An 11,387-nucleotide genomic window follows, 5' to 3' on the forward strand; every position below is an offset into this window, starting at 1 on the left:
GGTGGAGAGGGAGGGGAAAGGGGGACGCACTGCAGCAGTGGGTGGCTGCTGGCCGGGAAGGGCGCCTGTTGCGCCCGGCGGGCGGCGAGCCTCCCGCTCCCCGGCCCGGGCGGTGCAAGCCTCCGCCTCGCCTTCCGAAACGCATCGCCGGTGGGCTCCGGGAGCAGCTCACATCATCCCCCGGCCGTCGGGCGCTGCGGTGCCAGCCCGGACTCCTCCCAAAAGAGGGCGAAAGGAAGGGCTGGGGTTTTCCCGGCAGTTTTTCGCTTCCTACGAGAGCGGTGAAACAGTTGCAGGCTGACCTCTAATCGCATTTTTGCAAGCTCCGGGAGCAGCTCACATCATCCCCCGGCCGTCGGGCGCTGCGGTGCCAGCCCGGACTCCTCCCAAAAGAGGGCGAAAGGAAGGGCTGGGGTTTTCCCGGCAGTTTTTCGCTTCCTACGAGAGCGGTGAAACAGTTGCAGGCTGACCTCTAATCGCATTTTGGCAATCTGGGTGTTCCTCGGCTCTGTCTCTCCATCTCCCCTTCCCGTCGGGGAAGGCTGACATCACCGGGACGGGATTTGATGACTTGGCTGGGTGGGGTGATGGCTCCAGCCCTGGGTACCTTTGTCCTGTAGCTAAGGGCGAGCGGCAGTGGTTGTGCCTGTTGCTCGGCAAGGTGAACCCCATGGCAGTTTAGGGTCGGGGTGCTTGCTTCTGGCCTCGTGGGGTGTGCAAATTTGTTTTTTTTTTAATTCAAAATCCGATTTTTAGAAACATCCAGTGAGCTCCGACTAATGGGGCAATGAGCCGGTGCTGTGGTTTGGAGGTTTTTGCTGAGGTGTGGCTCTGTTTCCTGTTCTGCAGGGCATTGAGTCTGTAATGTAAATTCCTTAGCTAATCTTTAAGTAAAACCTCACATTTTCTGGAAAATCACAAAGAGAATGAGAAAAGTCGAACTGGATTTTGAACACAAGTTTTCTGCTGTTATTAAAGAAGCTTTATTAAATTTGAACTCTGTCTTTATCTGTTAGCGTTCCTATCCTCCCCCCACCCCACTGTGCATATGGGGAATTGTTTAATTGTTACATACAGACATTAAAACATTAAAAAAAAGAAAACCAACCCCAACACCTATTTACAGGTGAAATCTGTGTATGTCACTTAACATACAGCAGGCTTTCAACCCTACCCTATTCCCCAGTGCAAGAGCTTAACAGATTGTATAGCCTGTTAATTCTCCATTGTATTTGTTGCGCTTTACTGCAGTTAAGTGGTTTTTATACTTGAATAATGGTATTTTAGGACAAAAGGGTTACAAGATGCCTGCTTTCTCTGACCTACAAAATTCTCTGTTCTATTAGTAAAAGCTGTCCAATATAATGAGTTTAAAAGGAGTTAGTACCTTGTATTCTCCAGTATCTGTGACTAGGCATGTAAAAATTCAGGTGTGTTTTCTTTTTTAATTACTAGGAAAATGCATATTTTTCCATAAAGAACTGGTTAGCTCCTTTGAGTCCAAACAGCAGAGCTTTTTGTGATGCTTTATCCATACAGAAGGGAGAGGCTTCTGGAAGGATGTGGTTAGCACAGTTGAGCTCTGGGAAAGCCCGTTTAATTGCCCACTGAGCTGTATACCTTTGGATGCAGCACTGGCCTCTTGATGTACAGAAGGTCATAAGCAGGCACTTTAAATCTTGCCACTTAAAACGATGTATAAAACAACCCACATATCAGTGTGAAGCACCTTAAACTGCTTGGCTGAATGGAAAAATAATGTGATGCTTGAAAACCGGCATTTTCTTTGTCAGAGATAGCAAAAATCTCCATAATACCCAGTAGTAATTCCTCCTAATATCACAGCACAGTCCTTTCTGTTAAGCTTACAGTAGGCTAATACTTGATGCAATGTGGTGGGGGAGGGCGGACTTCAGTAGTGTTAGATCACTAGGTGGCACGCTTGGCATTAGCCCACTGATGTCCAAATACCCCCACGCAGTATTAGGGTCACTATACTGCTGGAAACGACATCTGATGTGATGTGAAACCCCAAACGCATGTCATTAAGGATTTTGTGCCTCTCTGACCAATTGCAAGGAGCCTGCCCTGTGTCCTTCACTTGACCAAATCAGATTCTCCAAGTCGAAGGATGGCATGTCTGGTTCTTCATGTGCAGTTCCAAAACAAGTTAGCTTATATGCTTTTGGAAACGGCTGCATGGCGTAGGTGAGTGGAATCTCCTTGCAGAGGCAGAACTCAGGGATTGAAAGTGGCTTTGTAAAAGTAATGATGAATCACTACTGAAATCTAAATGAAGTGGCTTGTGGCTTGACATAGCTAGAGGTAAACAATATTCTAAAATGTTCTATTCTTCGTGTAGGCTGATCAGCTGACTGAAGAACAAATTGCTGGTAAGTGTCTTGATGAGAAACGATTATTTTTTTTGCAAACTCCTTGTGACTGAAAGAAAATATATTATCTCAAACATAATGGAAAAAAAACTTTTTGACAGTTTCAAATGTGTACTAACTTTTTTAAAAAGCACTTACTTTAAAAAAAAACCCCAAACGTTCTGGAAGATTACTGGTTCATTGCCTCTTAATTTAGACTGCTTGTTCCTTAGAATATAGATAATGATTTTTTTTGTTAAGACTTTCAGACTTGAGCCAAGTCCTTCTAGATTTTTTGCAGACAGAAATAATTTCTAGACCCCAAATGTTCTGGAAGATTACTGGTTCATTGCCTCTTAATTTAGACTGCTTGTTCCTTAGAATATAGATAATGATTTTTTTTGTTAAGACTTTCAGACTTGAGCCAAGTCCTTCTAGATTTTTTGCAGACAGAAATAATTTCTAGACTCAGGTGAACTTCTTGGAGTCAAAGCACACCTAGGTACTCTTTTCTTAATAAAGTGAAGATAAACTTGAACTGAAATGGCAACAAATAAACCTAAAATGGATTTATTAGACATTAATATAAGCCAATGTCTTTTAAATAACTTCTAACAGAGTGTCTGTAATTCAAACTGGTTAGGAGAAGGAGCGTTATTTGACCTTCTGGAGACCAGTCACCCACTTGTGGCTGATACAAATTCTTGTTGTCTGCTGCCTTAAAAATAAGTGGTAAATGACAACACTTATTGTTCCTGTAAGTCTGTTAATGGTGAAGGGAACCCAGTGTGTCCCTTCACTTATCCCAAGCAGCTACTGTTTATGGTGCAACTGTGCCTCAAGCAAGATGATGTTGAAATGCATTATATGCAGTTAATAGCCAAGTTTGAATATACTATGCAAATTATGTGTTGGTACTGCAAGTAATTTTTTTATTAATATTTGAGTGTTAATTCTCTCAATACATGGACAGTTAGATAAAATATTTCTTAAATTGTACCAGGCATTGTCAGTGGAGTGCATTTGTGGTATGCAGTTTTCTCATGCTGGTGATGTTACTAAACACTGGGACTGTTTCTGCCTCTAGAATTCAAGGAAGCCTTTTCCCTATTTGACAAAGATGGTGATGGTACTATCACAACAAAAGAACTGGGAACTGTCATGAGGTCATTGGGTCAAAATCCAACAGAAGCAGAATTGCAGGATATGATCAACGAGGTAGATGCTGATGGTAAGTGTTGGAAAGGTAGTTATTAGCGCTGTGATCATCTTATGTATGTATGACCTCCACACCTGGGCTTGGACTGCATAGAGAAGATTCTGTAATGTTGATCTCTTGAAGCAGTTTCAAAATACTTGATAGAATCTAAACTCAGTGGGGTGTCAATTTTTTGATTGCTCTCTGCACAGCAGTCAAAGGTGCTAGCAGTATTAGTGAGAATCTGAAAAAGGGGATGGGCAAAGACAAAGTTATGCTGCTTGTCTTTAATATTTTATGGGTCACAGGCTTGCTATTGCTATCTGACTTGCCCTGACCTGCTGTTAACTTGCGTTTCCACCAAGCTTTTCTATACATGTTTTGTCAGCTCACGTTGGTCTTAACAGCTGTACTAATGTCTGTGGCTTTGTCTAAGGCCAAAAGTGTGGTAGGAGTGGAATAGTGCTAAACTTCAAGAACTGAAAACACAACAGGGAGAGACTGTGTAGTCTAATCTAGTGTATTAGATCAGTAATAGGTAGGGGGGAGGGATGGGAGGCAAAAGCAGAAAAACCTTGTATCAAGTCTTTCAGAATTATTTTAAATGGATGCCAGAAAGGGTAACTGCACATTCTGTTTCTGAGACTTCAGACAGGCCAGCAGTTATAAAAAGGAAGAATGCTTTCCCCTGCTCAGTGATGTCAAGGCTTTGATCTTGTATTTTAGTCGTGATAGTTATTTTTCTCTAATATTTCTGTAAAAGAAGAGTGAAAGTATATTGGCAAGAGTATAGATTATCTGATTATCAGACTACATTAATTACAACTACTTTCCTAAGTTGACTGTAACTGCTAACTCTTTGATGCAGATACTGGAAAAACTTCAGGGTTTGCAGTGCTATGTAGAGTTTGTGTATAGTGGCTTCTCTAGGCTGCAGTCCACAATGCTGCCCTGGTAGATTAAAAATAAAAGGAGGCTGTGGACTTCAGATAAGTATGCCTGTCCATCTGTTTAAACTTGTTTTATGGCAGAATGCTTTGCTATTATTCTACGTGTTCATTGAGGATTTTTCAAAGCTGAGTACAAGACCTGTATTCAGATTTAGCTGGTAGATAAAGCTGGCCATGATGATATAGTTGTGTATGTCTCAATGTGGAATCCCTAATCTGCAAAGGTTTTCTTAAACTGCATTTATTTACCTTCTTTGCTATACTTAGGCAATGAGTTTCTGTGTTTCCCTCAAGCAATGGGTAGATCATAGTTGCACAGTGAACTATTTAATGTGGGTTTTTTGGCATATAGGGTTGAATCCTGACTATACAAATCTAGTTTCTGCTGTTATAAAGAACTTGTTTCTTCACCATACCACTTTTCTCATAGCTTTGAGCAACCTGAAATTTGAATCCTTTGAATGAAGAACTTAAAAATCTTAGAGGTGAGGCCTGGATGTTACCAGGGATTTTCAGTTTTGCAGTGAAATACCTATAAGAACACCTACTGCAAAGCTTATCAGAAATACCAAATAATGGCAGCTTTTCTCACGTCACTGGAATTTGCAGATCCTTGCTGCCCCTTAAAATGGTGCATTACTTTTGTGGTGTACAATGTATGTTGATAAGGAAGTTGATTTTTAAAAAGGAACCGGTATTTGTGAGCAGCTTAGTGAAGTGTGATTTTTCTCAAATTTCAGATATCCTGGATTTGTAGTGCCAGCTTTATAATACATTCCCTTCTGGAATCTCCCACAGCAATTGGGAGATTCTAAAGAAACTAAATGATTAATTTTGGGGAGCGATTTGAAGTAAAGATAAGTCTTACTATTGGTTAACCTTGGAGCATCAGACCAACATTTTACTTGCAACTTGGGTGGCAAATGGTATGGCTTGACCTGGAGAAAAGGCAACAGTTGATTTCGTTGTGCTGAAACAGCAGTGACAGTGGCTACTGCACATTGTAATAGCAAAAAGCCAGTGGTAGCTATTGAGGGAGAAGATCCAGTTCTTCTATAAGAATGGTTACAGAGGATCTGTCAATCTTGTCCCTGGCTAAATTAAATGCCAGATTTTTTTATAAACAAAAGCATGGAAGTTTTAATTTTTGGAAGTTTCTTTTCATTAAGGCAATGGCACTATTGACTTCCCTGAATTTTTAACCATGATGGCCAGAAAAATGAAGGACACAGACAGCGAGGAAGAAATCCGTGAGGCATTCCGAGTCTTTGACAAGGTATTAATAAAAGTAGAAATATTCTTTAGAAGCAGTAATGATGTCTATTTTTTCCTCAGTGTTTTCTCTCTTCTTGTCTACAAGGAAAAAAAAAGTCCTCTAGTAGAAGCAGAGGAATTGGAAACAGAGCAGGGACTGTCCTGGAGACAGAACCAGGACTGTTGCAGGCTGGTTCTACCTGCTTTACACAGCAGGTCTAAGCTTTAGGCTCCTCCATGAGGAAAACTTTCTGGCCTTTCCTTAGGAGCAGAGATGAGCAGAACTTGATGCCTGGGGGGTTGGAGGGGTGGGGTGGGGTTTTTCTGTACCTTCTGACTTTGGGGAAATGCGGAAATGTTTGCATGGATGCACAAGGTTTTACACTTCTTTATGGAAGCTTTTGAAACTAAGATGATGTCATCAGTATTTAGATGTGAAGTATTGCATGTTCTGTTTTCAAGATGCAGACTTTGAGGTTGCTTTCAGGAAAGCTTAAGAGCTCAGCTCCCTCCATCTTCTTTAAGGATACCTAAGCATACATGATGAAGTTCAATTATTTCTAGAACAGGGGTTCCCCTCTTTGGATTGCTTGGATATGACAGATGTTACAAGAAAATTGTGTTGAGCAATGGCTGGTGCAGCTGCTAAGCTGATGCACATGCACGTGTGGAAGAAGGCCTTACTATTTCTCCTTTTTATGGAAAAAAGTGGCAGTCTCTAGTACTTTGCTGGAAAATGTGCTAGAGGAAATGTTCGATTAGTTAGTACTTCATTTACTCTGTAGGGTTATTTCCGCAGACTAGATTTGTGTTTTAAAGCCACTGAGGTAGCTTATCTACTGGTGATGGCCACATGAACTCCTGTTCTAAGCTAGTGTATTCTTCCTGTAGATGGAAGAGGACAATTTCCGAAATGGCTAGGGATGAGCTCTAGGTTTGGATATTACTAATGGGAACACTGACTTAGAAGTGTCATTCTCTCTTTTTTTTTTTTTTTTTTTTTGCCATGAAGCTTTTCACAACTCCTTATGAGTAGAATTTAAATGCTTTCTTTGAAGGCTTGTTCTATATCATCTTATCCAAGAAGCCTAACCTAGCCACCTGCAGTCTGGTTATAGAGGTAGCATTACACAGAAGAGAAAGCTGACTTTATTCTTGCTGGTGGGGAAATTGGTCTCTTTTTTTGGCCTTGCTTAAGCAGCAGAGACAAAACAAAAACCACTTTGTTTCTGGGTTTATTTTTGAAAGCTCTTTAAAAGCATTAAAAATACCTTATCACAGCTACAAATCAGGCATGCAGTTATTGTTACAGTACAATAATTGTATAGGAGGATATGGTGGCGTGCATGCTTCGTAAGGCAATGGGACTAGTACATACTGTAGGGTTATACAGTGTACCAGGTCTGTATATCTGTCCCAAGTGCTGTAAGGCTAGTTCAGAAGCAGTTGCTGGAAACCTAGAGGTAGTTCCAGAGGTAATCAGTGTCAGGGTTGTTGATCATGATCTTGTGCAACTCTTTTTCCTCACAGGATGGCAATGGCTATATCAGTGCAGCAGAACTACGTCACGTTATGACAAACTTAGGAGAAAAGCTAACAGATGAAGAAGTAGATGAAATGATCAGAGAAGCAGACATTGATGGGGATGGGCAAGTCAACTATGAAGGTAACAAGATGCTTGTCTTGACTCAAAACTGTTACTCAGATTGAATGAAAGCCTGTTGCATAGGGCATTAATTTCTAGCACTTGAGACACCAATTTATTCTGTTGTCCACTTCTGTGGACAAAAACTTAGATGCAGTGAAAGGGGCTTTTTTTATGCCAAGTGTGTTTAAGAGACTTATCAGTTGAAGTACTCTGGAGACAGTAAATCACGGTGACTTTTTATCTTTTCAGAATTCGTACAGATGATGACTGCAAAGTGAAGAGACCTCCTTTACACCTTTTTTCCTCTAGAAGAATCAAATTGAATCTTTTACTTACCTCTTGCAAAAAAAATGTTCATTTATTCATTCTGTTTCTGTATAGCAAAACTGAATGTCAAAATACCTTCTGTCCACAAACTGCATGTAATGGTTGGTGGTCCTGTCCCCAAAAGATAAAGTTAAACATCAGTTTTACAATATAAATAATTGTACTACCTTGAAAATAAAAAAAAAAGGAAGCACTTAGTGAACTAAAAAGTTCCATTTGCTAATGACTATTACACTGTTTGGGCTGGCCAGTTTTTCATGCATGCAGCTTGACAATTGAGCACAGTCAGACATTTGTATTAAAAGGAAAAAAACAACCTAAAAGATCCACTCTTTTGTTCGACAGTGGATTCTAGTTCAATTTGTAGTATAAATTGTCATAGCTGGTTTACTTTAAAATTGGTTTATACCTCAGGATGGTATGCAGCAAAATGGTTGAAGGATGCAAAACTTAGAGAAAATGCCCTAAAGGTTGAATGGTTCTCCTGTACGTAGCAGTGTGCTCCAAAAATACGATGATCTTAACTATGGATGGCATGTCTGTGTTAAAATACTGGTTTAACATTGTCTGCATTGCACTATAGTGAAACGGGTGTCGGGCTGTTACCGTTCACGAAATTTTTAAAAGAAACCTTCACCAAGGGAGCATCTTTGGACTCTCATATTTTTAAAACCTTCTGTACCATGACTTGGAGCTGGCGGAGTAGCCTGTGGACTTCAGCACAACTATCAACATCGCTGTTCAAGATACTACAATTTATGTCCATTCCAAGTTGTAAATGCTAGTCTTTTTTTCCAATAAAAGACCATTAACTTAAAGGTGGTGTTAAATGCTTTGTAAAGCTAAAAATATATATATATAATTGAGATAATAAACCAAAAAAGCAGTAGGAGGGAAGTGTTTCTATGAATGACTTGCTGCTAAATTATAATGCACATGTATGCAATAAGTTATCCCCTATCTTTTCAAGATGGCAAGAACTGACCTCCTGTAACCCAAGACCTTTGCTATAAATAAATGAACTTGTGCTTGCCTTTCATATTACGACAATGTTAATTTAGTTGGTCTCAGTCGTGTAATGCTGACTCGTCAACTATCAGCACAGAAGTAACACCTCATTTCACTAAAGTGGAGAGCTCTGAGCATGCATGTCAATATTGGGGAGATGTATAGGTTGCTTATGTTTTGGACAGGTTATAGAAACTAGTTGGAGAATTCAAACAGCGTGGACTTCATAGATATCTATGATTCTCAAACATGCCAAAAATGCATTTCTCTACCCACAGAAAGAAAACAAAAGGACGTTTATTTTACAATATGTAAAAAAAAAAAACAACCAAAAAAACCTGAACAAACCAACAAAAAAAACCACAACACCTAAGCCTTTTTGGAAAGTGGGGCTATTATGTCTTGACTATCTTCTCAAACACTTGCATGAATTCTGTGGGGTGGAGAGGAGGACTAGGGTTAATTTAAAAACCATCTTGTTACTTCTGCTTTGCATGCACTAGCAGTGCTTAGTCATTCCAGGTCTCTGAGTAAGTGTTCTCTGATCTTCAGCTTCCCCATGAATGAGTGGCAAAGCAGCCAGCGTCCACTCTTATTTGTTTGAAAGAAGAATGCTTTTTTTTTTTTTCTTTTTTTTTAAATAGCAGAGCCTCCATGTAGAAGGCTTTTATGCTTGGGAGGGAGGGACTACAGCTTAATTACTTGACTGTAAGTTTGTGTCCAAACGTAACTGGAGTTGCAAACCTTAATTGCTTAATTGCCTTTGGTTTTGGAGAGTGTTGATACTCTCTTGAAAGAGATGCAAGTCTCCATTCATCCTGTCTAACTGAGGTGCCTGTGTTAACTTGGTTGCTTGAAATGCAGCTTTGCTCAGTGGGGGTCAAGAGATGCCTCCAGAAGGCAATTGAGACTATCTGCCTTCAGTGATTTTTTTTTTTTCTTTTTTTTTCCCCTGGGGGGGTGGGCGGAGTTCTGGGTGACTAGGGACCCAGACACCTTAACCAAGTGCCTAAAAGTTAGATGGGCTGAATGTAGGCAATTGTTTAGATCTCTAGTTGTTGCAGAGGCTTTTTGCTATGGCTGTGTATGCCGTCTTAGCAAACTGGCCATGATGATGGGAATGTCTGACTACCATTTGAAAGTAGAGTCTTGCACGGCAGCTGCAAACTGCTGCTTTGGTAGTGCTTGAGAAAGGCTGCACTGATTCTGTAGACCAGCTTTTAAAGAGAACGTACTCAAGAGACAGGCAAGGTAGGAGCAATGGTTGCTGCTCTGAACTAATTACTTCTTCTGCCTGAGTGTGCAGAGAGATCTTGTCTAGTAGGTAAATGCTTCTTACCATCTATCTGTCATTCACTCACGGTTGGTAGGGTAGTTCATTTAAGAACAGTTGCTTTTAGCTTATTCAGTGTGCTCTGTGCTTGCTAGCAAAGAGACCTCATTCCTGCAAGAGGTTCTTGGCTTGATTAGAAATTGTCTGGCAGTGTGCAGTGTTGGTATGCCCTGTAACTGAATCTGCCTGGAGGTATCTAATTATTAACTGACTTCAGTACCACATCAACCTCGAGTAAATGTGTCCTCTGTACAGGATTTTAGCTCTGTTCCCTTCTGCATAGTGAATATCTAGAGAAATGAAATGGTGTCATCAAGGACTTTTTTTTTTTTTAAATTTTATTTTTTTTCTGTGAGTGTGTGTGTGCGTGGCTTTGGCTTTTTCCAAATGTGAAAGTGTGGGCTGGATACACTTGGTGCATGGCTTAGAAACATGGGACTGGAAAGAACTTCCTGGGTCATCAGATCCAGTCCCCTGCTATTGCAGGCAACCGTGTCATATAATCCTTTTAATAAACTGATCAAGCTTAACCACCTGCTTGTAAGTGGCTTGTTTTCATGGAAGTTCTGTAACTCATGTTGCTCTCAACTGATGCAAGTAATATATGAAATATGAAGTTAATCAAAAGGTCCTCCAGCTTAGCTTTAGGTTTATCATTACACTTATTTAACTGACTTTCTCAAACCTGTTATTATTTGCACAACACTCAGGAAAGTGTTGAATCTTTACACCCCCTTGCTATGAATAAGAGTTGGTGTGCTTGCTTATTTTTTTTAATGGAAAAGATGGATGCCTGGCTTGTTGAAATTTGTTAGATATGTTAATTGTCAAGGCAAGAAACAATTGAGTTACTTGTATTTGATACATAAATTTAAGGCTAGAGTATACATAACCATTTTTAAAATACATCAACTTGCAGTGTAGTTTTATATTTAATACTGAAATTGTTTTGCTAAAGTTTAAACTGCTGTTAATCATATTCCTCTTCTGATCATAATGAAAAAATAAAGGGTAAGAAAATGCTTGACATAGATTATTCATTATCATGCTTATTTTATTAATAATTCAGGTGCTGAAATGTCTCCAGGTATGGGGCATTTGTTTTGTTTGCTGGGGTGGGTGGGGCGTCAGGTGCTGTCCAGGTATGGGGCATTTGTTTTGTTTGCTGGGGTGGGTGGTGGGTGGGTGGTAGAAGACTCTTATCCCCCAACCGTTTGTCACACTTGTGCAGCTTCAGAAACACAGATGCTATCAAAAACTGATCAAGAAATTACCCTACACCTTATCGATGCTTTAA

At 40.2% G+C, this 11,387-nt stretch overlaps 1 protein-coding gene across 1 annotated transcript; it reads left to right on the forward strand.

Moving 5' to 3' along the window:
• The first annotated feature begins 2,363 nt into the window (after positions 1-2,363).
• Positions 2,364-11,120, forward strand: LOC103900156 (calmodulin). The gene is made up of 5 exons (XM_009280773.2): positions 2,364-2,393; positions 3,460-3,603; positions 5,690-5,796; positions 7,305-7,440; positions 7,672-11,120. The coding sequence occupies exons 2-5, from the start codon at positions 3,534-3,536 to the stop codon at positions 7,698-7,700; spliced, it is 342 nt and encodes a 113-aa protein (XP_009279048.2). The 5' UTR covers positions 2,364-2,393; positions 3,460-3,533; the 3' UTR covers positions 7,701-11,120.
• The last annotated feature ends 267 nt before the right edge of the window (positions 11,121-11,387 follow it).

This window comes from Aptenodytes forsteri, unplaced genomic scaffold (assembly GCF_000699145.1).
Source record: "Aptenodytes forsteri isolate BGI_AS27 unplaced genomic scaffold, ASM69914v1 Scaffold193, whole genome shotgun sequence".
NCBI classification, from domain to species: domain Eukaryota; kingdom Metazoa; phylum Chordata; class Aves; order Sphenisciformes; family Spheniscidae; genus Aptenodytes; species Aptenodytes forsteri.